Source organism: Centroberyx affinis, unplaced genomic scaffold (genome assembly GCF_046629955.1).
Source record: "Centroberyx affinis isolate AG114_WGS23_722 - 3 ecotype Tasmania unplaced genomic scaffold, CSIRO-AGI_Caff_v1 ptg000076l_1, whole genome shotgun sequence".
In the NCBI taxonomy this organism is placed as follows: Eukaryota; Metazoa; Chordata; class Actinopteri; order Beryciformes; family Berycidae; genus Centroberyx; species Centroberyx affinis.
Window position 1 is genome coordinate 227998 of NW_027278785.1, and position 27377 is coordinate 255374.

Below are 27377 nucleotides of genomic sequence, written 5' to 3' on the forward strand. Positions count from 1 at the left end.
GGTTTACTCTTGTAATATTGCCACACAATTGCATACAATCACATTAACACATACAATCACATTAACACATACTGTACACCACAACTTCACAGCACAGCGAGGCTATTTACAGGCAGGAGCTTCACAACCGCTCTTCCTCTTCTTCCTCGTCTTTCTCTTTCATCCCTCTGTTTCCTCCCCTCCCTCACTCCTGCTCTTTGTCCTCTCCGTGGGTGATAACGTAACACAGGTTCTTGTAGTCAAGGTTACCAGCGACATCCAGGGGGAAGTTTGTAAACATCTGATTTACCTGCAGGTAAACAGAACAGAACAGGCTTTTATTGCAAATGGTCTTTTTTATCCCGGGCTCTTTCAACAATGGGAGCCGTCAAGTTGGTGGAGGGATCACACACACTCCGTATGTCTACAGATAAATACACCGCTGACTTTTACCATTCAATTAGCTCATCAGAACCGAGAGATAAGTGCGGTTATGTATCATTGTCATATCTATCTCTGGCCTCTCTGTGTATCCTTTCATCTGTGCTATGCCTGCCTGTTTCTCCCTTTCTGGAGAAAGGGACGCCCCCCCCTCCCTCTCTCTGTCTTCTTCTCCTCTTCTTTTTCCTGTCTAGTGAACAGAGACATGTTGATATGAGGCCCGCTTGCATGGCCACAAGGGAACAAGTCTCTGGTGCTTTTGATCAGCTGCAAGATCAGACATGTCCACGGCTCCCCTGTGTACACTCCAGTGACTGATCATGCAGTATAATGGGCAGGCACAGACAGCCGAAGATGCACACCCACACATGTTTTCTCTGTACATCATACAGGCACAGGCGCACAAACACACACACATACACACACACGCTCCTATCTACCCCCAGTGGAGAGGGCCTGCGGTCCATGTGTTGGCTCTGTTCGCAGCAGGGTGGCTTGTTTGCTGGACACATGGGAGCGAGAGAGAGATGGTGTGTGTGATTTCCCCTTTCTTGCCCTTTTTTCCCTTTGACAGTAAGATGGATGATTGCAATCACAGGAGCCATCAGTGAGACAGAGTGGAGGTCTATGGGGCAGTGAGACACAGCCATGGGAAACCAGCCGTCAGATTACTACACCCTGCTGCCATGGGAACACCATTCTGTTTATTTGTCTGGAGGTTTTGTTGTTTCATACGCATTTTCTTTCTCTTTTTTTCAGTTTCAGCCTTTTGATGTACAGAACATGAAAGCTTCCTCATAAAATATGTGTAGGCTGCGTGTGTGTATGTGTGTGTGTGAGTGAGATAGAGTGAGAGAGAGAGAGAGAAGGAGGGAGAAACATCTTTTACATTTCACAACATAGTAAGCCTACTGTAAGTCAATCTGTCTCTTCAAACCAGTACAAATGTGACAGATTTCATAGTGATTAGACTGGTCTCTTTGATCCCTTGAGAGAATGAAAGACAGACTTTTCACTCCCCAGTCAACGGATGTTTTTAAGAGAAACATCTGTTGCTGTACAAATGAGATTACTGTGTCTCTAGCCAGAGGCCATGTAGGTTATGAATGGCAGTGTAACTGAAGGGGGCTACATGAGAGAGCTGAGAAGGATCTTTGTAATAAGCCGTAGCTGGTAGTTAAGAGGTTTAAATCAAATGAAATTGCCTCAGACGCCGCTTATTCATCAACGTTCACCTTCAGCTTGTTCAACACTATCGACGCGACCAATACCTTTGAATCACTATCTCATATTGATACATCCCATACTTCACCTTGTTGCCAAGCAACAACTCACCTCAGCCTCTGTAAACTTGTCAGCTTGTGACATGAGGTGATATTTCATCCTACAGGAGAGAAAAGAGAGAAAAGAAGAATTACTGTTGCCATTTCTTTGACTTGAAATTAATTGTGTTCTCTGTTTCGCTGACCAAGATAAGCATTATCTGAATCCTGAAACTTTATTGTTTTATTACATTTTATATTACACTTATTTGTAGTTATCTCTGTCTTTACTCCCTCTGAGAGGCACAACAAGCCACGTAGCCACGTCTGCCTTGACTAAGCAGATAGCAGATTGCAGAGGAAGTCACACTCACTCCTCCCCCTTCAGGATCCCCTCTCCTGCTGGGTCAAAGACCTTGAATGCATTGAGGATCGTCTCCTCAGGGTCCGTTCCTGACAAAATGCAGAACATCATGAGTATGCTGCACAGGTTATTATAGTTGACTAAAACTAAGACTGAAACTAAGCATGAAAAAACATTTTAGTAAACTGAAATACAACAAAAAAACTGTAGTGTTTAAAAAAAACGATGCTTAACTTAATCACTGCCTCCAAAACAAAATTAGATTAAATATTTTAATGTTAATTTTGTTCCAGTCAAAGCCAATTCAAGAGTGGAGTATAGGAGAAAACTATCCAAAAATTAATAGATGCCACAACTACTAACACATACGATATATGATACATACGATAAAACTCCTATATGATTATTCTCCATCATTGTATACTTGGCCTTCCTTTTCAACAAGGACACATGAAGAGTTATTCCTTATACATGAAAATCTAAATATTCAACTGATACTAGATATAACAAAACCTTAATGAAATCAGCTATGGAAAATGGAAACAAACCTAAAACAAACTGAAACTAAACTTAACTTGAACTCCAAACTGGAAATAAAATATAAATAAAAACCAATGCAAATTGCATTATAAGCCTGGTATTGACTGACCTTTGAGTTTTTCTCCGAACATGGTGAGGAAGACAGTGAAGTTGATGGGGCCTGAAGACTCCTTCAGCATCTCATCGAGCTCGTCATTACCGACATTCAGGCGACCTGCCAGTAAACACATCATACTCTTTCATCAACCACACCAAGCACGTAATTTGCATATTGATGTTAAGATAAGATGAAACTTTAATGATCCCTGTGGGGAAATTGGGTCGTTGCAGCAGCAAATAGTGACAAGACATGGCAAAGAAAATTAGAATATAAATAAAAATATTGCAAATGGGGTAAACATACCCAACTGACACTTTCAACTAGAACATGTTGAGTAGAAATGTGCGAATGAAAAGCAAGTATGGATGACAGCAGCATGATGTTCTTTCACAGTTATATCTTATTTATTGTATTTTATGTACTACTAACATCTTAGTCCCTGTCCTTATCTGCATTGTATTTTAATGTTCTGTACTATTCTTAAGCTTAATGTGCCTGTACTTCTTGTTTTTCTATCTGTTTTAACTCCAAAAGCCTAGCCAGGGACAGGGGTTGCAAATTAGCCATGGCTAAAAACCTGTATGCATGGCATCTATTTTGTATTTTATATATGAAACAATGTTTTATGCATTTGTCCCTGTTAAATAAACAAGTAAATAAAATAAATAAATGGAATATCAGAGCTATTCAGATGTGTGCTTTTACTGTATAATACCAGTAAATACTTGCCCAGAGCAGCAAAGGTGTCCCTCAGGTCACTCTTATCAATTAAGCCATCTCTGTTCTGGTCCATGATGGTGAATGCCTGGAAGAAAAGGACAGGTAGACAAGTTACTGGAGTAGGTAACTCACCGGCAGAGAGGGAGAGGGAGAGAAATAGAAAAAGAGAGACAAATACAAGCACACATGTACACACACACACACACACACACACACACACACACACTTTCCCCACAGCATCTGTCCTCTAACCTCTTTGAACTCCTGGATCTGGCTCTGCTCAAACATACTGAAGACGTTGGAGCTTCCTCCCTCCTTCTTCTTGGCCTTTTTGGGTGCCTGTAACAGAGCAGGCGTGTCGGATGAGAGGAGAGCCATGGCGGTTCCCTTGAGTCAGGCCGACTGAGGTTTACACGCAGCAGGGGGTGGGAACCAGCCACGGTCAGCACAACATCAAACAACTCCACCTTTCCACATCAAGGCACTTGGGGATGGCTTGAGGGTTTTTTTCCGAACAGCTGATCATTCACAACTAGTCAGTGTTGCTCAGTGTAGTCCACAATTCACTCATTCATCTTTGGAAGTAAAACTTTATTTGGATAGTCCAGTGTTGATACTCAACGAACTATCAAGTTACAACAAAGTGTCACTTGCCAATTTGGTGCATCTCTACAGACTATGTAACCCTAACCCTGACCTTAGCTAAACCCTAACCCTGACCCCATTTTTAAACCTAACCCTAACCCTAACCCTGACCTGATCCTATTTCTAACATTAAGGGTTAGGGTTAACCCTAACCCAACCAAAAGATTAACCCTAGCCCAGACATTGAATATCTACACACTCCTTTTCACACAATTATCACTTGAAACTCAGTAGACTGTATAGTGGCATAGTGGTGGCACTGTGGGTCAGTGGTTAGTACTGTCGCCTCACAGCAAGAAAAAGAAGAAGAAGAAGAAGTCCATAGGTGTGAGTGTGTATGTGTAGTATGTATATGATGATGCATATGTAGCATGTATATATGATGTAGTATGGTATGTAGTATGTATATGACATGCTTGTGATAAAGGGTTATTGGATTGGAACTTGAGTATTTGAGTATTAGATTATCCAAAGAAAGTGTGACCTCATCTGTTACTATTATATAATAGTAACTGACTTTTTGTTATATTTTACTAAGCTGTAATTGTTTCTGCATGACTTGGCGATATAATGCTTGATCACATAATCACTATACATGATGAGCAGCTGATAGCAATGACGCTGCACAGATGAACACAAACTGCGTTAACGTGGCAAGCAATGCATGCTCAGAGTTCTTATGAAAAAGATAACAATTCACAATTTGGTTAGTGAAATGAATGTATCAAATATACAGACTCCTACCATTGTGTGGATCTTGCAGCCTTCTTTGTGATCAGCTGAAACCTTGAGAAACAATAGGAGGAGTGCCCGTCCTTTATATACTACCAGGCCAACTGTTCAGCACCTGTTGTGTTAAGACAATAGAGGCCGTGCTGTAAAAGCTTCAGACAGTGGGAAGGTATGCATGACATTTGGAGGCTCTTCCTATTTTAAACGAAGGACATGTTAGGCATTGGGAGGAGATGGAGGCACTACAAATAGACCCTTATTGGTATATTGGTATACTTGATATTGCTTTGTTTGGCCTATCATTACAGTAACTAGTTATGCTAAGACCGCTGTCTTGTACATGAATGAGATTGATGAGTTGTGTGTGTTTCGGCCATCTGATAGGATTATTGTTGGTGGACTTCAACAGCTCCAACAGCTGTTGAGGCATCGTCTCAAATGAGAATCAACACTATTTCATGCCCCTGTGCCTGGGGTAATGTCTCATTTGACGGTGCAAAGTGTTAACTCTGTGTCAGGCCACTAACACAGAGGTGTAAATTTGAACGATCCGCATCACAGCGTCTGACTCCTATCAAGTAACAGAGCAGTTCCTTTTAAAACTTTCTTTGAAAACAGGCACACATGCACTCTCTGTGTCTCTCTCTCTCTTTCTCTCTCTCTCCCATTTTAAGTTCTTTCTTTTGCCTTGTTGTAACTCTAAGCTGCAGCTCACAAAGAAACATGCACAATGATAGTAAAATGACAAGTAAAACAACATAGTTCTGCTATGTAAAACAACGATAAAGGAAACATAGGAGCATGTTTATGTTAGTGCAGCTGTCTTTTATTCAAACAGTGTCTGTGGTATGAGTTGGCCTAAGATGGGGGTTTGGGCCTGATGACACCTTTGTGGTCCTTCAGTGTGACCCCTCTGACTGAGAATAGTCTCTGATGTGCAGACATGAGGCAGGGGCAGGGAGTGCTATTACAGGGGCAAAGGATGATTTTTTTATGGGTGAGCATTGCCCATGTATGGTGTGAGGCTAATAGTAGATAGTAGAGCAGATGCAGTGCAACAGAGACACTGTGATTAACATGATTAAGTGCAAAGTATTCACTGGTACACATTCCTTTTTCTTTTTTACAGGTCGATAAATCTGTACAGAGAGACATGAACTTGACAGCAGGTATTCGTGAACTTATTAGAGGAAGTCTCTTTATTACCTTCCTAAATCAAAAACGCTCACACTTACAACAAGCGTGTACACATACACACACGCACATTCACGCACTCACCATCATGCATATAAATACTGTATAGTTTATGATTTAACAAATCATGACAAGCTGTTCTAATACAGTTACTTAAATCACAGTTTCCCAAACAATCATGGTTCATAATAAATAATGGAGAAATTCTAGACTATGGTTATCTCCAGCAGGTGATTTGCTCCAAATGTAACAAGTGGGTTGGTGAGCAGGTAGTTTGTTTTCCTGTAGTTAACACATTACTGGTGATCTGTCAGGTTTTGCCTTCATTTTGTCCAGCGTTAGAGGTAAGAGCACTTCAAGACTGGAACCAGCCTGTGATGTCTGTGACCACATCAGTCCTGCCTTTGGCGTTCCTTACCCGTCGACAGGCTGTGCAGTAGTGTTCGGACCAGAAGGTGGGCCGGTGGATGCTGTAACTCCTCCTCCAGTCCAGGTGGCGCTGCAGCCGGGCCGGGTTGCGTCTCAGCAGCAGCAGGTACTGGGCCAACCCTCGGACTGTGGGGAAGTCGTCCACGTGGATGAAGGCCTCAGGGGGAAGGAAGCGCTCATAGTTGTCCCTGGACGGGCCCAGCACCACGGGTATGGCCCCAGCCAGCACGGCGTTCCACAGCTTCTCTGTGATGTAGTCGGTGTGCTGGGAGTTCTCCAGCGCCAGGTAGAACTGGTACCGCTTGACCAGGCGCACCACACTGCCATTGGTGTCTTCAGGTAACGGGCGGCCTGCACGCCCAAACACATCCACCTGGACGTAATGGCTGAGCTGATAGTAGAAGGCCACGCGAGCATGAGACTCTGACCAGTTGCTGATGACCCAGGCCACAAGGCGGGGCCTGCGGTGTGAGGGCGAGGGCCCACGGAGGGCCCGCACGTGGTGCTGGTGGGCACCCTGGAGTCTGTGTGAGAGGGGGATCAAATGCCCATAAGGCACGAAAATGTCAGAGTCCAGCCGGTAGGTCATGGTGAGGTTGAAAATGCCCTCGAACCGCCACAGACCACGTGTGTGCGTGGGGGACTCGAAGTTCATCCAGATCCATTTTTGAGCACGTGGCCGTGGATCCGGTGGTAGCTCGCTCACGTTGGTGGCAATCTCCCGGTGGTGAATGATCACGGCGTCAGCCTGCGGGTATGCACGCCAGTCGTCGGTCAACGTGCACCCGCTGATCTGATAGAGCGCCTCGCAATCCGGAAGTCGGCGGTATCGGCCGAACGGGTGCGTCCATATTAGGAGCGTCACCTCACTGCTAACCCCAGCAGTAGGAGAGAGAGGCTGGGTGAACGGGTCCGGTAAGTAGACAAGACAAACTGCCAGGAAGAACAGAAAACCGGCGGTGGCCCCACACATCAAGGATGTCGTTTTCAAAACAGTCACATGGCATTTCTTCTTGCCGGCTCTGTGAGATGTGATGAATGAGCGGCCTGCTGCTCTCTGAGGGGCCACAACTCCCATGGGCGCCTGTTGCCCCTTCACTTCTCCTCTCCCTTCAGTTCAAAACAGTTCAAAACATCCCCCTCATCAGAACTGATTTGTTTCCTCTGTGTCCACCAAGAGACAGTTGCACTTCTAATAATGAAAACCTTTTTAGGTTCAGGAAAAAGAAAGGTAAATTCAGTTCCCGCCCTTATAGCCGTGTGGGCAGGAGAAACCTGTTGACACACCCTAAGGCAAGGCTTGCCTACTTTGCCATTGCCCTTCCTGGTAAGATAAGGAGGAGCGCTGATAACGTGCAGGTGACCTTAGACTAGCAGCCAACAATAGTCCAACTTTACGTCCTAGTTTCCCCCTGCATTGTTCTGGTTGGTCAGCCTACCTGCGCTGCGTGGTGGCGGTGATTTCATGCTGCCTCCAAGGCAAAAAAAGAAGAAGACAAAAACAGTCGCAGTGCTGTATGCTCAAACATTTGACGTGGCAGCGTCGGTCTGGGTTCCAGTTACCGGTGAATGGGGCTTTTGTGGGGCCTGCTGACTGCCGGTCGGCCTCACAGGCTCTTTTAGGCTGGGTAACACCTTGGCCCGGGGCACAGCGTCCTGCACATTTAATAGGCTATAATGCCATTTTCAGATAACTGGCGTATTTTTCATTTAGTAAGCTACTTTGTTAATGCAAGATATCATACATACTTTTAGCTAGTCTTTTAGATGGAGGCAAGAGACAAAATCATAATGAGACAACACAGGAGCCTATATGTCTGTCGGCCTATAATCTCCTATTTATGGTTAGGCATAGTTATTAAAAGTATACTCCTGATCCTAATCAACAAATAAATATTTTTTTTATTGTGAAGTTGTACAGTATGGGCCTAAGTGGCCGCCAAACCTCCATGGATCTCCCTACTAAACGCTACACAGATCACTGACCACTAGGTGTCTCCCTACACAAACACAAAGCTGCCCTGCAAAGTGTCCTGCTTAGCTTGTGTAGCAATGACATTGGGACTTATCTCAAATTATGCATTTTTAATTTAGCCGATGAATAAACATTTCCTCTGAAAATTAGGCAGCAACGAGTCTTTGAAAAGGTTTGGCTTGCATGTTTTATTTATTAGATATGACCCAGCATTTCAGCGTCCCCTAAGCAGAAACCTTGATAAATGAGTCACACTGATGAGGGGGATCTAAAGAAATGTAGGAATAAACACCATGCACTCAAATGTTGACGGATACACCCACTTTATGTAAAGGATCAATTGTCCAGGCCATCATTATCTAGATGAATCCTGATCAAAATTCATGAAAGAATCATTAGAAAGGGAGGTTGGAAATGTTTCTCTGTGTTGTGTCTGAGCTCTGGTGGGCTGGAAAAACACACACATCAGTGGGACAGCATATTTCTCCCCACAGACCCCGAGTGTGTCATGAAGTCTGCGTGTGAGGAGAAAAAAATGGCAGATAAGGAGGAGTGGGAGGAGATGAAGCAAGAGGCACGTGCGTCTCCGTAGGGTCCTCCTCCTTCCTGTAACATCAATTCTCTTTTCCTCACTGTGGAGGAAAAATCTCTTTGTTTGTGTGTGTGTGTGTGTGTGTGTGTGTGTGTGTGTGTGCGCGTGTGCATGCGTGTGTGACTAGTTATCCCCATAAGAGGTTTTGTATTCTTTCTGCATTATTTATCCTCCCTTTCATCTGAACAGTTCTATTTTCAGCCAATCATTTAATGTCCTGCCTGGGGTTATCTTGGTTGGAAAGGAACACGGCGATCTCTTCTGTCATAAGTTATGGATACTGTAGGCCTGCATGGTGAGGCTCAACATTATACACACATGTGTCTGTCTGTACATTATACTCACGTGTCTGTGTCTTTCTTTCAGAAATAGTTGAGGTGGCCTGGGCCGGGAAATGACCAATAGTGATGTGTTCATTGTTTAGTCTCCTATCAGGTTTTTGTTCGTTCATTGTAATCAATTCCTTCTTTACTGATGTACGAAGAAGTGCTTATTTTTATCAGAAATGTACTGTAAGTAAAGACAGACTGATTGGTGATACAGTGACATTTTGTATCTTGGGGCTCAGCACAACAAACAAAGTGAACACACAAAGCTGGGCTTTTATCTTTGCTTCTATCTTTCCTCTTTCTTGTTAGTAAAGAACTCTTCCTCATCAAAGTCACTCAGCCATGTGGCAGACCTTGAATCCACATGGTCTGATCAATACTGCGTCTTTCTCTGGTTCAACTATCCACCATCTGTATCACCTCAGCAACCAGCCACACTCATGCACACACACACACACACAAGCACAGATAAACACTGAGGAGAGAGAGAGAGAGAGAGAGAGAGAGAGAGAGAGAGAAGAGAGAGAGAGAGAGAGAGAGAGAGAGAGAGAGAGAACACACACAAGGAGAGAGGTCAATTTGGTTAATCAAGTAGAAGTGAAAACCCTCAAGTTATCAGTGTGTTACTGGTGCAATACACAGGAAACTGGCACACATCATGGGCCTCACACATCTTTCTCTGTAGTTGTGGTCACTGGCCAGGCCTGTTGTTTACTGCTGCCTTCCTGTTTGTCAGAAGGGTTGTTTGTGTGTGTGTGTGTGAATCATACCAGCACGGAGAGAAGCATTCAGTTTTTGAAGGGACCCCCAGCTCTTCACTCATCTTTCCTATTGATTTTCTCTTGCTTTCCTTTTTCAATTTTTTTTTTTTTTTACTTCCACTCCCAGGGGATGGGATGTCTCAATTGGTCCCAGCCACAGACAGAGCGAGAGCAACAGAGAAATAGAGGATGAGAGAAAAAAGAAAGAAAGAAAAACGGAGTGAGAGAAGATGGAGAGAAAGAGTTAGGGGAGGGGAGGGGAGGGGGACGGAGAGGTCCCCGATCTCAGAGGCCCTCGCTGACCCCTGACCTTGAACATGACCTCGGAGGTTGCCCCGGAGGTCAGAGGTTGTGTGAAAGTGCCACTGCGGCGATTCACTTCACTGCTGGGTGATGATGATCTTATGCAGCCTCCCCAGCCTGTCTGACATGATCAGTGTTGCTCTCTGCCTTCGGCTCCCAAGGGCCACACATCCATCTCTAACCCGGCCACACAAGGCCTGCTAAAAGCACCTTACAGGCACAGTCAATGAGCGGGGAGGGAAAGGGAGACAAACAGAGGAAAGTGGGAAAGCTAAAGGACAGAGAAGCTGTTTTATTTTGTAGCCTCTAGCTTCTTCGGGGTAGTAAAGGGTAAGAGATGTAGTTTTATATTGGCAACGACACAAAGAATCTGTGTTTATTTCTCTATATTTAAATTTTAACCACATGCACATGACCTGATTAAGCTTTTTAGAGGATAAATTTGTGGGCTCTAACATGTTTCTTCTACTGTCCCCTCAAGAACAATTTGAGCAGCTTTCTCTCCCCACTAATTTCACCATGGAGTGCAATAGAAAGATTAGTGGAGGGGGGAAAACCCCACTCAAGTCATTCATGCCAGACTTGAAGCTCTGTAGCAGAAACGTGATAATTTGAAGGTGGATTGATAACTCCGACTCTTACTTGTTCTGACTTATTCTAACTGTGAACGCCCTGCTGCTTCAAGGTAATCTAGAGCAGAGTGTAGTTTCAGCTAAATCCTTGTGGAGATACTGAACATTGAAATGCAGAGAGCTTGAAAAGAGAAACTGACAGTGAGATATCAAGAGATTTGTAATGTTTGCTTGTAGACTTTTAGAAGGCATTCCACATTAAGATCATTTTGACTACATGTGAACAAAATTACTACTTCATTGAACAGGATCTTAGTCTCACCAAATAATTTGAATGAATGATGAATGTACAAAAGGCGCATGGCTTTAAATATTCATCAGTCATAGCTGAACTTGTCCTCAAATTAAACCTTACAGTCTGTGCTTTAACCTCATAGTTATTGCGTTATTTCACATACAAATTAAAGAGTTTGAAGTTAAAATATCAAACAGCATATCTCTATCTGAGGGTTACTTTAAAAAAGCTGATCAATAAAATATGGTTGGCACAATAAAATCTATTTCTATATAATAATTTGCCCTTCTGTTCTATCAAGAGCCGTGTTAAGATCAGCAGCAACACAACAATATATCCTGTTCCTTTTAGTCATGCATCTCCTTTGTGTGAGAGACAGCTACAAATGCAACATAAAGGCCATACTGCAGAGCGACTGAGCCTACATGTATTATCTCAGACCTGTATTTCTGGTTTGGCTTAATGATAGGTAGCATCTCATCTCATGCAGGCCAAGCCCAGCAGACACTGATGAACGTGGCTGAATAAGGAACAGATGAAAGGATTAAAGGCGAGATTCTCAGGTTCATATGCAGCCTTTTGCCTGAAAAGTAAACATCTTTTCAGCAGAACATTCATTACATTTTTTTTTATTGCAGGTCGATTTATCATAGTCTTGATATAAGACAATAATCTTTATATGGTAATAATCAGTAATAGACACTGACAGTCATGTGGATCATGCTGCTATCTTTCTTCACTGTCATTCACTGTAATTCCTTTGAAGCAGGCACTCCTATCTGAAGAACTAGTTATTCAGTACATTTTATTAAAAGCATGTGATTGGGTGTGATGGGCAAACCAAAGGCAAGCTTTAATTCACTATAATATGTGTTAAATATAAAATAAGAGAAGGTTATTTAGGCTGCATATCAGTTGACCACTGAGCACCATTCATACAAGGAGAAAGAAACAAACGGCCTCAAATCAAATCAAGTAATGAGCTGAAATTTGAGCTAATTCAAAGCACAAAAATACCCACCCTTGTATTCACAAAAATGTAATGAAAGAGGCGTTATTATCTATGGCAAATTCTGGTTTTATTTTTAGCAAACACAATTGAAGTGTAATGGCTGTGAAATAAATGAAAATTATTGGAGACAAAAATAAAGCAATAACCTGTTGTTTTTTTTTTGTTAACGGCTGAGCTGATAGGAGGGCTGTGGGCTCCGAGCATCCGAGAAAAAACAAATGCAGGCCAAGATTTTCCAGACAGGCAGGCCTCGCAACACAGTCGACACACACACACACACACACACACACACACACACACACACAACTCAATTGCAGAACCCACAAAATGCTAAAAATGAAAACAATGTGTACAGCAGATGTATTGCCCTGATAAATGTTGTGCAGCTCGGCTCTGTGTGCCCTTGTGTGCTGAGCAAGTGGAGGCTGAAGCATAATGCATTTTAAGGTGGGTGAGGCATTACAGTTTGACAGAGGAATTTGGGGCACTCTATCCCCATACTGTGTAATTAGGAATTCTCTGCATATCCCTCCGAGACACGTCCACAAGCCAGAGGGGTCAGAGGACACGGCCAGTCAGGAGGGACGCAGGGAGGGACGCCCCTGCAGCAGCGAGGGGTCCAGTGTTTTGCTCAAGGTCACTTCAACAACAACATACACACAGACACCCAAAACACTAGACTGCTGCCGCCCAATGTGGAAAACTGCTCGACTGGATCTTATTTGATAAATTAGAATCAGAATTATATTTTTGTTGCGAAGCATTGCCTTAATTGAGAATATCCAGTGTACATACTTTTGATACTTTATCGTATTAATGTTGAATTAAACAGATAGTGAAGACAGTATTCATTCATGGAGCTTGAAAATGCCTTCACACCTCGTGTGCCAAGTAAAAGTCCACTCCATCTTTTACCAGTTCTTCAATGGTCAAGTTCAGCAGGTCCTCACCATCACTGCTTTGCTGCACATGCTGAGTTTGTACATTAGATCTACCCTTTTATTAAAAAAACAAACTGTATCGTGAAACTCACAAAGGTTAGTTATTTATAGGCTACAGTTGAGTGTTGTTTTTTTACGATTTGGACGGACAGCAGGCTTTATCTTCTTTGCAACAGGCCTAATATTTAAATCAATTTAAATTAAATTCGACTTTATTGCATTTCCCCTCACACACGTCCACAACGGAACGAAAACTTTTATTTGGGGTCGTTCCAAACGAAGACAAACAAGACGATACAAAACGCAACATTGTAACATGACAGCAACAGCACAACTGCAGGTCAGATGTAAAGCATTGTAGTAATCAGAAATGAAATCAAAGTGTTGTGATAATAACAGTAACCCTACTAGAATAAATGACTGGTGCAAAGCATAGACTGTAAAAATAGGTGCGAAGTAGTTCAAGAAGGGGCGTCAGTTCGCTAAGCCCCAAGGTATGTCTATGGTAAAGTCTCTGCATCTGACATCACGTCCTACCAAAATATCGAAACCCGCTTATATTACATCGACTACATTTCTGGTGACAAGTGGAGCACTTACACATGACTGACAAAACATTGTTATGCGGTCAATATAATAAATTATTAGACGAAGACAAACTATCTTGCAGACACACACATATCAGAGGGAATATTGGTCCTGAATGCTGCCCTGATGTGTTTTTTTAAGCTATGGCCTGCAAATAAATTCCTGGCATTATTTTCCCTTGATCTTTGCTCTCCGTTTTAATGATAAAAAAAAAACTACAAGATCAAATTTTGACTCACCTGGCGCACGTGAGTTCGAGTATTTAAACATAATAAAATGGGATGTAAATCACTTCCTTTTCAGTTACTTACCTGTAATATCGAATGTTGATATAATGCTATTAAAGCAATTATTATGGCGTTATTAAGGCGACACTCCTGTAGCGTGACTCCAGTCCGTACACCGGTCATTCGCCGAGCGTACCGTCGACCGGATCCGTTCCGTGTTTCCCGCCCCGCCCAGTCCTCTCCACTGAACTCCAACCCCCGCGCTCTCTATCAGCATCTCATTCCTGTCTCAATATGTCTCAAGATGGCGGCCAATGCAGGATCGATGTTTCAATATTGGAAGCGTTTTGACTTACAACAACTACAGGTCAGTTTCCCCTCTCTTTAAATGGCCTACGCTCTATTCAGTTCAGTAGTCTTGTCTGTTTCGGTGTTCATGTTTTGTGTTTTGGTGGCCGTTCCGTGGCTGTTTAGGAAGAGAATTCAAGACCTCTTCCTCACATTGATGAAAGTGGCTCTCTCGCTGATCAGAAATTGATCCTCTTTGTTCAATTCACATCGATCGGACACTACAACTGGCAGCCGGGCGATGCCGCGGGGATGCGCCGAAATAAAACAAATCGCAGTCTCTCGCGAAAGCTTTTGATATGTTTTGGTTTATTACATGTTCTGCAACTTTACAGAAGCAAGTAGCCGTAGTTAGCCCGACGCTTAGCCGTTGTAAGGTTGGATAATTTGGGGAAAAATAAGTGCGACTCATTACGGTGGCGCTGTGGTGACACCAACCGTTGAGACGGGCAGCACAGACATAGAGCTTTGCTTGTGTTTTTGCTTTAACTGTCAAATCGGCAAGTTTAGTTGCCACGAATGAAAACATTAGCCACCTTGTCGGCTAACGGTTTTTAAACTGTTTATATTTAAGACATCACCGTGATAATGGTTGATCAACACAGCCGTTTTTTTTTTGCTTTCCCCTGATGGCAAGCTACGCGCTGCTCAATTATAGCAAAGGTTTTACAGACATTGCCACGTCTGTGAAAGTGGACGGGACAGTCCTTGCTGACACGAAGCATTTAAATGAAAAAAAAAAAAAAAAAAAAGAGCACGACCTTGTTGTTGATGAAGAACTCCAGAAATGTCCCAGTCTCACGCACGTCACTAATCTAGGCGTGCGCGGAGGAGATCCCTAGCTCAGTAAAGGCTATGAGGAACAGGCCCATTCAGTGTGTGAATATAGTCTGTGTATATTAAAGCCTGTTTGACCTATTACAAAAATGTAGACAATGGAGCTGTTGTGTTTTCCCGTGGCATTTAACGTGCATGCTGAATTTTAAGTCACAATTTCTGAATATTGCTAGCCTAGTTACTGTCGTCATTAACATAAGATTGTATTAAGTAGGGTAGACGAATTATTTATACATTATTTTGTGAATCACATAAGCTTAGGGTTTAAACTTTTATTTAGGTCATGATGCCCCTATGACTCAGTAGACAAAGGACACTGAACAAGTATTTCCAGCGGTCTTTGTGTTGCACTTATGCCACATCATCAAGGCTTCACTTCTCCTATTTATTTGATCCTGTTTGGTCCTCCTACTCGTGCCCCTTATTCATGCATTATGTAAAAATTTGAGACTGCTCTCTTTTTCTTTCCCCCTATCTCTCCTCTCCTCTCTCCCACCCCCTTCCTGCCCCCCATCTTCCTCTCACCCTCCCTCCGCCTGCCCACCCCCACCCTTTTTCTCCCTGGCCCTTCACCCTGCTCTCACCCGTCTCTCCCTGTTTGAACTGGTGTGTGTAAATTTGTCTGAGATCAGTCTTTTTCATAGATTGACTGCCAGAACAGTGAAGGCACTGCCAGCAGCCAGGACATGAAAAATGCATCACATAAGTTTGTGATAAGGCCCTGGGTAATTATGGCAAAGGCCCCTATCACAAGCGATTAGTCAGGACAGTGAATCTGAGCGTGTGCAAAAAGGCTGGCGGTTGGCAGGCCTGTCTGCAGGATAGGAATCAGTCGGAGCTGTTGTGTGTGTGTCTGTCTGTGTGTGTGTGTGTGCGTGTGTGTGCGTGTGCATGAATGTGTGTGCGTTTGCTGGTGTGTGCAGCACTGCTCAGAACATTCACTGTCTATTATTGATGACATCTTATTTACTCTCCCTCCCACTGAGAGGCTCCTAGAGGATAGCCTTCAGAGAAGAATCTTTTTTTTTTTTTCTTATCCGCTTTCTGAGGAGAATGGGGGCTAGTATGATATGATCACAGTCTGCACACGCCTTTGTCAGCCAATTGCATTCTCGTTTGCTACTTTCTTCTGACCAAATGGACAATGTCTGTGTGCTCATGTTCACATCTGTGTTCTGTGTGGAAAAGGCACCAGTGAAAGAGTGATTTTTTTTTTTCTGCTGATGAAAATCCAACCCAACCTAGATGTCAATAGCTTTAAGCCAACATAGCGTCTATTCCTTGGGCTCCAACTGCTGATGCTCATTAAAATCCTATTTGATCAGTGGGTCCCATTCCCTCTGTAAGAAACTAGCTCGATGGTTGTTACAGGACAGAGAGTGCTTTGAAACAGCACAGCGAGCTGTTAACTTGTCTTCATCTCTGCATGTTTTTTTCCACCATTACAAACACAAATGGGTGCAACAGTGATGCTTTTAGCAAGGTCTCGCACACTTGGAAAATGGATCAGTGATTCAGAGATGATGGCAGGGTGACAGTGAATTACAGATGGAGGAGGTTTTAACGTCTGTAATCCCTGTCCATCCATTACAGAGTTGAGTTTCTTTAGAAGGGATCATCACTCTCTCTCCTGTTGTTTTTTTTTTTTTTTTTTCTTTTTTTTGACCCAGCCAAGCAGGTTGCTGGAACATTGTGTTTCTATTTGAGAGTGATGATTGTGCTTCATTAAAAGGAAGGCTTCATGAGATGCGAGCTAGTAGCTGAGCCTAGACGTAGACTTTTATATTTTTTGTGTAAGCTGGGAAATTGGAAACAGAACTTTCTGTTATTCACCATTTCCAATTTAGGCCTAATAGCCTACATCTCACCTCATAACGTTTCCTGGAACAAAGCACCCCAGAGCCATTTAGAAAAATAGTTCACTATTTTAGTGGACGGCTAAATAGTGACTGAAATGAAAACTGATCTAGAGCTGGTTCTTACTCACCACCTCCTAATGGGTAAATTTAGGAACGATTTTGTAAGCTGATCCCAGAGCTGCGGTCAGTGGCAACCTGAGTGGTTTAAATCTCTCAGCGACTGGCCTGCTGTTGTCTGCAGGAGTTTTAGTGTTAATTTATGAGCTGGTTGTCTGAACTCACTGGCGGGATATTTTTACCCCTCTGTTGCTGCACAGGCTGGGGGAGTATAGAGGAAGGGGCATCACGTCATGCTTTTACTGTAGCCAACCAGTTCTCTGCCCAGTGACAAAACCTGGCATTGGGACTGAGGTTTCACTGTGTGTTGGTGGGTGGTGAGCGACTAAGCGTGAGTCAGAGAGAGAGACGAGTGCATGTCAGGTCTTTGGTCTGTCCTCGGTCTACTTTGGTCGAGGCTATGTCATCCTACTTTCTAAGAGCTTATAGTGTTTCCTTGCGAAGGCTACACACTCGGTGAGACTGAGAGTTATGTGTATCTCTCAGAAAACTGAAAAAAAAACTGCTCTCCATATACCCTATCACTGGCTAATACTCGGTGGAGGGCTGGAGGCCCGTACTCCCCAGTGGTTTAAGCCGCACCTCACACTCCAGGCTCAGTTTCTTCGCCCTCCCTCTGCTTCGAGGAGTGTCTGAGCTAGACCTATTTTATCTGAATGTAACACAACACCTAGGTACACACTCTTAATCTGCAAAAGTAATAGTTGGAATTCTTAATTGTAAACCATTTTTTATCTTGCATGCTAACAATCTTTATGATAAGGAATGAAATGTTGACCAGTGTCACCTGATGTTTGTACAAAAGATGTGAAGCGGTTAACAGAGTAGTCTAAAAATAGTGATAGCCACAACAGATGGAATTGGCAGTTCTTTATGTCAGCTTTGTGCAAAGGTGTGCAACAAACAGACTTGCTCAGCAACATGTTCGCTTATGAAATCTGAAGGTATGGAAATAACTGGTAACTTGTGCACCATAAATATTATAAATATTGTATACAGCTATCTTAGTTTCCACAATCTTAGATTAAGTAATATTGAAACATTTAATGTTATTGCATTTCACTTTGAACACTTGGGGTTAAGAGTGATCCAGATGTTGATATAAGATGAAAGTCGAATTGCAGTAAAATTATTTTGTTTTCCTCATGAACACTAATAATTTTGATTAATAATATTGGTCAAAATATTTAGCAAAATAGTCATAATGATTTGTTTATCTGTTATTGTGCAGGTCTAATTTCTATCCCAAGAGAACAGCTATATTTCATTATTTCCCCTTTCTGTTGCTTGTAATGTGTAACTTATCAGTCCACTAGATTTAAGATTACATAGAGAGTGTCATTTGGCCCAATTTGTGAGTTACAAATTGGGCCAAATGACATTACAACGAAGGTCATTAGGGCTACTTTTTGTAACCGTGACTGTCACATTTTCTTAAACATTAAAATCTGTCACAATTAATTTCACACAAAGATATGTAATTGTAACAAGAAAATTCTTCCAATAGATAATTTGACTAACTCTAGAATAGGGATGGGTGATATACAATGATATTAGATCCTCTGCAGTTAAAATATTTGTCACGCTATACCTTCACGGGGCGATTGTGGACATGACGATATATTACAGGAGCCTACAGTCCATGTGTGATTTCTATTCATAGCTTTCGCTGTAGCCATTTGTATTCACTGCTTTCACCAAACTTTTCATCCAAGTCACTGTGTAACTTTCCTAGTAACCTACTATATTTGATGCTTCCCTTTTTGATGGAAATGTCGTTTTAAAAAAAAAAAAAAAAAAAAAAATCAATTAAATGCATAAATAAATTAATCAAAACATCAGTTTGATGATTGACATTTCCTCCTCTTCATTCTGCTGCTGCTGTGCACATTTGTTGCCCACTGTAAAAATAAAACAACAGTCATCAAAATACTATATTTGTTATAGGATCCTTATTATTTCTGCAGCAATATTTACGACTTACAAACTCGGAAGCAGGAGCTTACGAAGAGCACTTGAAGGTATCATTGGACACTGCTAGCCAAGTCATCTGAGAGAAGCTTTACATATGAAAAGAAAAGCAAATGCTGCCAAGAGGTAGGCTAACGGATACTGTAATGGTTAACCTAGCAAAGAATGGTTCCTATTACAACAGCCGAAAATTAAGGTTTCACTAGATTGGGTGACACTCATCACAGCCACAAATGTTTTTCTGAAACTGCTATTCCACAACTTGAATCATGGTAATATCTGAAAATCTCGTGATACATTGCGTTCATATCGCTCACCCCTACTCTAAAATAATTTAACAGCGATTTAACAACACAGGCAAAACTTCCGCCCAACATCTAGCAACAAGAAGTGCAAGGGGCGCTTTACAGAGACCCATTTTCAAGTGTCGGGCCCAGTTCTCTCACCAACAGCATCATAGAGTTTCACCATATCTCAATGACAGAAGCATCCATTATATGACTGCTATGTATTCCAATAGCGAAGGCATAGGCTTGGATGACTGGACAATTATATTGAGGATCACGATGGAATACTGGCTATTGCCGATTGTAAGTTGCCCAGGTTTTTTATATGTTATGTTGAGTGGTGTCTCAAAGGCCTGTATAATCTTTTATAGCCTATTGTTTATATTGTTATATTAATTTTTTCAGTGAACAATAAAGTTGCAGTTATCCTCTGACAAGCTCAGCAAGCCTAGCCGCAAAACAGTTCATTTTGAAAGAGTTGACCACAAGGTGTTAGCATGGAGATGTAAACAAAGGCAGTGAACTGGCAAAAGGAAATGGAGACGCTTTTCCACAAGGCAGCATGATCTGTCACGTGATATTTTAGACCAACTGCAGACGGTCACACACCCGCGGCAGGGGGGAAAAAATTTGACGAGTTCGGCCAGCAAGCTTGAGCACACTGCGCAGTCCAAAGTTAATGCGGTGCTTCATTTTCCCCGCAAAAGTGTCCTGTACAATCCTGCCAAGTATACCGTGGCCTTTAGGCTGTGATGAAGCCTAGCTATTGGTGAACCACTTGACCTCCCTAATTTTAGTGCTGTGTATCTCACTGTTATCAAGTCCAGGCTAAATAAGGCCTGGGGATCCTTCTCCTTAGACCTTATCCCATGTCAGCCCATGACTCCAGTATCACTGTCCTGTTAGATCATTGACCACAGGTATTGAATTCTAATAGGGCTATTGGTGCGCCTTAATGGTCCAAGTATTGAATTATGATATTGGCATGGGCTGATGGCCTCAGGATTGAATTATGATATTGGTGCACTGCAGGCTAATGGTCTTGGTATTGAATTATGATATTGGTGCACTTTGATGGTGTAGGGATTGAATTATGATATGGCTTGCTATCTGCTAATAGCTCACACTGTGTAATTTTCAATGTCAATCATGGCTTGAGTTGCTAGATCCATAGCTGGCCTTTGGGCTCAGCCCATCAATCAAATCACATGTGAACACCCTTCAACCTGTAGCCTGGGTTCTCTCTCTCCAATTTCTGTTAGTCTTTGCTTTTTCACTTGCTTTCTTCTCGTAATCAGTCCATCCAGGAGTTTGTGATTTGCAACTGCATGAATTTCTTTTTTCCAAAATCAAGAGATCCCTGCAAATAATGCAAGGGTTTTGGGCAGTTTCCTTACATCACCTTGTAAATCACAAATCATCCTAAATTTACTGAGTAAATAGTCTGATGAAATTACTTGTCAAAAACCACGGTGTGGCAAATGTGTCCTTCTGACTCACAATATCAGTCAATTTAGTTCCTGTTTTCCCACAAATAAACAGAAAACGCTGCTAATTGCCTCTGGAAAATCAAGTGTTTATAGTCATAATAATAAGAGGAAAAACTCAGCAAAATGCTGGAGGGACGGTTTAATGACAACCTAATATCAGTACACAGATGTAAGACTAGGTAAAGAGTTGTATTGATTGTCTGATCTTTGTTCAATGTCCAGTCAGTAATGCTGTGTGGGTTCAGTGTTTTCACACACCACCTTGTGTTATAAGGGGCCTAATGTTAAGTAATGGAATTGTAATGGCTCGGGATCTTAGCTAACTTTATTTTCTATGAGCGTCCCCACCTTCACAGTGTTTATGTTGAGCTCATTCCCATTTTGATAGTTAAAAAGCAGCCAGAGCTGTGATGGTCCTACTGCCAACTCACAGAGTAAATGGACGTCCTGCTTCTGTGTCAGGCCTCTAAAAATAACACAGACTGCTGGCTGGGCTCAGCAGAAAACTACCACTGATTATGATGATTCAACTACCCTGTATTCACAGGTGTGTGTGCGTGTGTGTCTGTGTGTCTGTGTGTGTTGGATGGAAGTATTTTGTGTTTAACAGAAATACACTGGTTTAGTTTTAGATTTTCACGTCGTAGATTAGCTGATAAATGTGAACTTGGCCTAACTCGGAGGAGCTTTGCAGGCACTGCTTATGTGTATTTCAGTTGTTGAGGGGAGATATAATCACTGGGGGAAAATGGCTACACTTAGAGCCTTCCTAATTTAAATGGGTGAACCAAACTCATTGTAATGCAAGTCATGCCAATGCAAATTACAGTGGGCATCAGATTAAATCGTTTTAACATCCTCCTAATATTAGTGCACAAGCTTTGCCTAATGCAAGATTAAAATACTTAGGACCGGCCAATGGCTATTTATTCTGATACATGGGAAATTCTATATAAATGGCACAATTCTGTATCTGTTAATTACATTGGACGTCCTCAGACGGTACCTTAACCTCTCCCTGACCTTTGACCTGAGCAGCTGTCAGACTGGAGCCAGGGTTCAGAGGTGGTCTGACCCTGCAAACCCCAGTATGACCTGGGCTGTCTGACTAGCCTAACCTTTGGAGCTAACAGATGATGACTTTGCCATCTGTCTTCCTTTTAACAGGTCTAGCTGCCTTGAACTTGAACTTGTTGTGTGGACCACGGAGAGAAGGATAAAAAGCCCTGAATGAGAAAATGGTCTCACAATTAGCCCAGGCAATTTTCCACTGCCTATATATTTATTTTGGTTTTAAAGGGGAAAATGACTAGCAGTTGGCTGTTCAAAAGACTTCAGAAGCTTCTTGAGTCTTCGTTTACTATTTTCATTTGTGAATCATTCGTGAATCATGTGTGAGCTTCTGATTGTGTCGGGGGAAGGGGGAAGGTGAATAGTCTCTGTATAAACGTTCAGTGCCCCATATTAAAAGCATGAAACTCTATGTACATTGCTAAGCTTTGTTGCCTAGCATCTCACTTTTAAAAGAGAGAGTTGTCTTCTCGAGGAAGGGAAAGGGGGAAGGGACTATCTGTTTAGTAGACAAGGGCCCATCCGTTGACTGCTGTCTGACCCGGAGTTCAGCCGTATGGTTATTAATAGGCCCAGAGGCCTCAACTTCCAGGAGGCCCTCTGATCAGCTCCAGATGTGGAATGAGAGAGGACAATTCTAAGTTAGCCTATCCATGTTTCACATGAGGCAGAAAGTGGGGAGATAGGCATGTAGAGAGACTGATAAAGAGGGAGGGAGGGAAGGAGGGATAGAGAGACCTTTTCACAGCAGGAGTGTGTTTTGTGAGTCTTTGTTTTCATGTGTGTTTTTTTTCATTTATTACACTCTCTGCCCTCAGACCAAAAGACCATAAAAAAACGTATGGCATCACCATGGTGACCATAATAACTACCTATAAAACAGCGTGTAAACTGTGAAATAAGACAAACAGACCAGAACAGCCCTGACTGGCTGGCTGGCTGGCTGAATGGCTGCCTTCCGCCATAAAACTATTTGAGAGCCAGACTGAAGGAATGCCTTGGAGGCTGCTGTGGCTGTCACGACACATGAAAGGATTAGGCTCTGCGTTTTATCTCCTCTTTATCTGATGGTAATGGATAAGCTGAGTGTAGCCTATCATCTGACGCTTGGGCCGGGGGTTTGATGTTTTAGTAGGGTGACGGTTTGTTGAGTTGACCGCTTTGGTCTATTGATTGCTGTTTGATGGTTTTGATATGTAGGCTGTGTGGAACAGGTCAAGTCTTTTATGCAGTGAAGGCTCCAAATAGCTTTTCGCTGTCCTTCACTCCCCCCATTACTCTAGTGATTCGTTTGATGTTTGGATCAATCAATAGAAAGAGCCTGAGCTCTTACACATGCTCCATCCTACTTCCCACTGAGCTCAATTCGTCTTCCTTCATTGTGTGAGCTTCATATCACATTCTCTCAACACAGAATAAATGATATAATTACAGCCCATTACTTAGCCTAACGCAAGCTAATTATTCTGTCATTACTGTTAGGATTAGCTATGCTCATTCTCTCTTTCTCACTGTGTTTCTCTGCCTTTTCCTCTAAAAAGTCATGCAAGTAGAACAGAAAACTCTTACTCATAAAGGCTGAGTAAGACTTGGCCCCAGGAGATGCGGCGTTGACGTTGATCGTATAGACCGTGGATGTCAAACTCTGTCGGAAGGGCTAGGCCACACAAGAAAATGATGACTACATGGGCTGGACGCATAAAAAGTGCTGAGACATCTAACCTAATTGGCCATTTTCATATATCTTTTCAATTTATGCATATAACTCAACATGCTGTTTTTATAGACTTTGCCACAGCTCATTCTGATGTGTCATCATCAGGCCTTTTGAAAATTACTACTTATAACACATAGACGAAACGTGGAAAAAAGGGCAATGCAAAGCGGGGATTTATTGGAACAGAGGCACATGGGGGTGATGCAGATCTTTTTGACTGTCCCTTAACTGTGCCAATAGCATAGAACAGCTAGCTGCCCTTAAATTGGAATTCTAAGTGAATTACAACAAATCAAATAGGCTAACTTAATGAGAACAGATAAAATCCTAACTGAATTTGAACAACTTTGAACACTGCTCCATTGTCAGGTTCATAGTCTTTCTAGGCCACGAAGGCTAGCTGATACAGGAGTTTGGGATGATGAGTGGACGTCTGCAGAATTTTTTGTAGCCAGCCTGCACCTGTGATCCTGTCAATGACCACCGGTGGTAATTTGTGTGTGTATTTGATATCATGTGTAAACCAATGGCAGTGATTTCAATTGGGTGCTTGAGTCCTTTGGTCCCAGGCTTGTATATGTGCTACGGGGCCTGGAGAGCTCCACTCTTCTTCCAGACTTGATTAATCCCTATCACCCCTCTCCATGATCGCAGTTTCCATTTTTTAGCCCTGTATCTGTGCACTCATCCCCTCCCCAATCTCCTCTCACTGGCACAGAATGGCTTCCTGGCAGAATGGAGGCATTAATTCAGGGATGAGAGGTGTGATATTCTCTCTCTCTCTCTCTCTCTCTCTCTCTCTCTCTCTCTCTCTCTCCCCCCCCCCCCCCCCTATCTGTGCTCTGTTTGTAATGCGTGGCCTTTATCGTAGCTGAAACAGCTCACTACCCTCTGATCCTATCTCAGATCTCAATATCCCGGCCGTTCCACCCTGTAAACGCAGGGATGAAAAATCTTGCCCTTTCACCAATGCATTACACCCTAGCATATCGCCATACCCCTCTCCTCCCCTCGCACACTCCACACCATTCACCCTTTGTGACACAGGCCTCCAGCTAAATTCAAACTCTATGAAATGAGACCAAGTGAGCTACACTTCCTCTATACTAGAAACCATCTTAGTCTCATTATGTTTGTATTTAGGCTCGGGCCTAGCCTCCGAAACCCCTTTTCAGACAATAGGTCAGGCAAAATAATGAATAGCCCCCAGTAAGCTTCAGGAGAGTTAAGGCTTGGATGTTGAAGAGATAAAACAACAACCAATCTCTCAGCAGAGAAACATGGATCAATACGAACGAGGCTGCGGTGTAAAAAGGCTGTTTTTGATCCAGGCTTGAGTCAGCGTCAGTGAGGTGAGTCTTGACAGCTCCTGTGCTGTTGGTAGATATGGATCTGTGTTAAAAAAAAAGGAGCAAAACGCTCAGGGACCACAAGCGTCTTGTTAGACTGTGGAGAATGGTAGGCGGACCCCCACCCCCACCCCTCCACACACATACACACACACACACACACACACACAAAGTGTTTAGAGCTCAACCGTCACAGCGCAACTATAGTACATGCTTGTGGTAAAGAAAACTTTGTGGCTTTGACTCCAATGGGTGAGAAGAAAAGCAGAAAGTGAGATTTGCTTCTTCAAACCCTGTGTGGTTTGTGAATACGGTATCTACCGGCACATTTGGAGTTGTGCACCCTGCTATGTCAGAGGAAGGAAGGCAGACAGGCAGCCTGGATTGTAGTCTCTTATCTGTGCTGCTGTTGTGCTGTGTTTTGAGGGGGCGTGCCTGTGATCTGTGATCATGTACCGTGTCATTGTAGCAAGCGTGGCTGTCGCTCCTGACTGAGCCGCCACCCCACGACTCCACCCCCACACAGTAGGTTTGGCATACAGAACGCTCAGCCGCATGGGAGGTGGAACGCAAAGAGGGGAGATGGAGGGGGATTTTGAAAGGTAGGCCTCGTAGATTGCAGATAAGCCATCTTTCCAGACGCCTTTACTGTTTACTATCACAACCACATAACAGCCTCAGACTTGTCAGAGATAAAGGGAAAGATTAGTGGCTGCACTGGCAGGACAGAAAACTTCATCTCTTAAACATCATCTGTGTCATGCTGTAAGTGCAGAGGCTGTAAAAAGCTTCCCACTCTGTACGCACACAGAAAAATTTGATTTTCAAATATTAGCCTCTTCTGTATTATGACTAATTTAGTGTTATTATTACAGAGCAGAAGTGAATACATTTTGTCTGTCTCTTTTTATGCCGGGCACGAATTCAAGAGCGCTACTTCATTAGATTAATGTGTAAAACATGCATCGAATGTGGAACAGTTAACCCACATTGTGTTTGGACTAAAGGAGGAGTGGCACACTACTTGGCATGGGTGACTCCAGACAATGTGTAAACAAAGTGTTTCTAGCAGTTACAGCGGCAAGTATTCTACCGAGAGTGAGATCTGAGGCAGCAAATCCTGGTGCGGTGTACTCTCCTCGGTGTACACTCCTGGTCACCGTGGCAGTACAGAAGACTATCAGATTAGCTTCATACTGTGTACATAACAATAGTTTTGTTGTCATTCCTCCAGCCTATCTGTCTCGGCATCGTCGGAGCGTGAGGGCATAAGGAATTCCATGAAGTTTTGATACCTCAATTAAAGTGCGTCTGTCTCTTGTTATCTCATTTAGTCTGTAGTCGATATGATCGCCATAATCAGACATGCCTGATTGGTGCCTCCCTCTTAATTAATCAATCTCACTGTATCATCACCTGTGGCTCATTAGAGTAATTAGAGCGAATTAGTCAGATAGAAGGCCTCTCTCTGCCTGCAGAGGAGTGGAAGGAATTTCATTAGACAAGATGAACACACGCACACGCACACGCACACACACACACACACACACCTAGGGTCTGATGGCCAAGGGTAATAGGATTTGTTTACCCGTGACTGTTATCGGTGATTAGTATTATTACCACAGTGGTAGGACAGAGAGATACTAATTTCCTTTTGGCCCCAAGTGGAAGTGTCTTCATGCGAAGTCTTCACCTCTTATCCTTGTGTGAACTTACCTCACCAAGCCAAACTTTTACTAGGCCTTCGCTGCGAGAACGTGTTACCAGGCTTTCTCTTTTGATACAGAGTTCAAAAGAATGTGGAAAGACTGGGTTCCCCAAGTAACTGCAGCGGCCTGTGTGTGCATTCATGTGTGAGCACACGCGCGTGGGGTAGTGTGCGGGAGGCTTCTTGGCTGAGTCGGTGTTGAAGTCTCTCTAGGGAGTGTTGGCAATCTGTTCCAATAGTCTTTACAGCTGACCAGACGACCAAATGAACCAGGACAGGGACTGCTGCTGTGGGCCAGTCCAGCCAAGCCAAGCAGGGCTGTTAGGGCAATCACATAGACATTACAGACCACTTTATGGTCCTCTGCGCACACCATATTCCATTCTCTGCAAAACTAGACAGACAGTACATTGCTACCCAGCCATAACTAGATTTAAAAATAGTGCTGGAATTAACTTGAATGAAGGAATGAATGAATCCACCAATCCATTAAATTAATTGTTAAGCTGATTTCATTTAAAGGCAGTTTACAGATTTGATGAGGCCCCAGAAAGTCGGGCCAATGTAAGCCCTAGGAAGTTCAACCCAGAAGTTGAGCCCGAAGGCCTAAAAGCACTGGACA

General features: G+C 43.0%; 3 protein-coding genes across 10 annotated transcripts in view; 1 reads left to right on the top strand and 2 right to left on the bottom strand.

The window, feature by feature from the left end:
- Nucleotides 1-75: 75 nt before the first annotated feature.
- LOC139645329 (myosin regulatory light chain 2B, cardiac muscle isoform-like) lies at nt 76-3739 on the bottom strand. Its single transcript, XM_071521024.1, has 6 exons — nt 3659-3739; nt 3416-3491; nt 2696-2800; nt 2057-2135; nt 1756-1804; nt 76-289 (listed from the first exon to the last, which is right to left on the bottom strand). Exons 1-6 carry the CDS (start codon nt 3692-3694, stop codon nt 185-187), a joined length of 450 nt encoding a protein of 149 aa, XP_071377125.1. The 5' UTR covers nt 3695-3739; the 3' UTR covers nt 76-184.
- Nucleotides 3740-5628: 1889 nt separating this feature from the next.
- LOC139645668 (alpha-(1,3)-fucosyltransferase 4-like) lies at nt 5629-7611 on the bottom strand. The gene has a single exon (XM_071521457.1). It carries the CDS (start codon nt 7482-7484, stop codon nt 6333-6335), a length of 1152 nt encoding a protein of 383 aa, XP_071377558.1. The 5' UTR covers nt 7485-7611; the 3' UTR covers nt 5629-6332.
- A 6653-nt stretch (nt 7612-14264) lies between these two features.
- The window catches only part of cux1b (cut-like homeobox 1b), a 59647-nt gene continuing 46534 nt past the window's right edge, over nt 14265-27377 (top strand). For 6 of the 8 annotated variants that reach the window (XM_071521571.1, XM_071521564.1, XM_071521580.1 and 3 more), the window contains exon 1: nt 14290-14368. In XM_071521571.1, the coding sequence (XP_071377672.1) occupies nt 14306-14368 (63 nt within the window). In that variant the 5' untranslated portion in view covers nt 14290-14305. Of the gene's footprint in view, nt 14369-27377 lie in introns of all 8 variants that reach the window. The other 2 variants (XM_071521555.1, XM_071521598.1) reach the window with 2 other exon arrangements.

Excerpts from the sequence above, each read along its gene's own strand:
- LOC139645329 (XM_071521024.1), bottom strand. The coding sequence starts at position 3,694 with ATGTTTGAGCAGAGCCAGATCCAGGAGTTCAAAGAG. Across the intron at positions 3,492-3,658 it reads AGATCCAGGAGTTCAAAGAG|GCATTCACCATCATGGACCA; the intron begins GTTAGAGGACAG and ends CTTTTCTTCCAG. Across the intron at positions 1,805-2,056 it reads GGGATCCTGAAGGGGGAGGA|GATGAAATATCACCTCATGT; the intron begins GTGAGTGTGACT and ends TCTCTCCTGTAG.
- LOC139645668 (XM_071521457.1), bottom strand. The coding sequence starts at position 7,484 with ATGGGAGTTGTGGCCCCTCAGAGAGCAGCAGGCCGCTCATTCATCACA.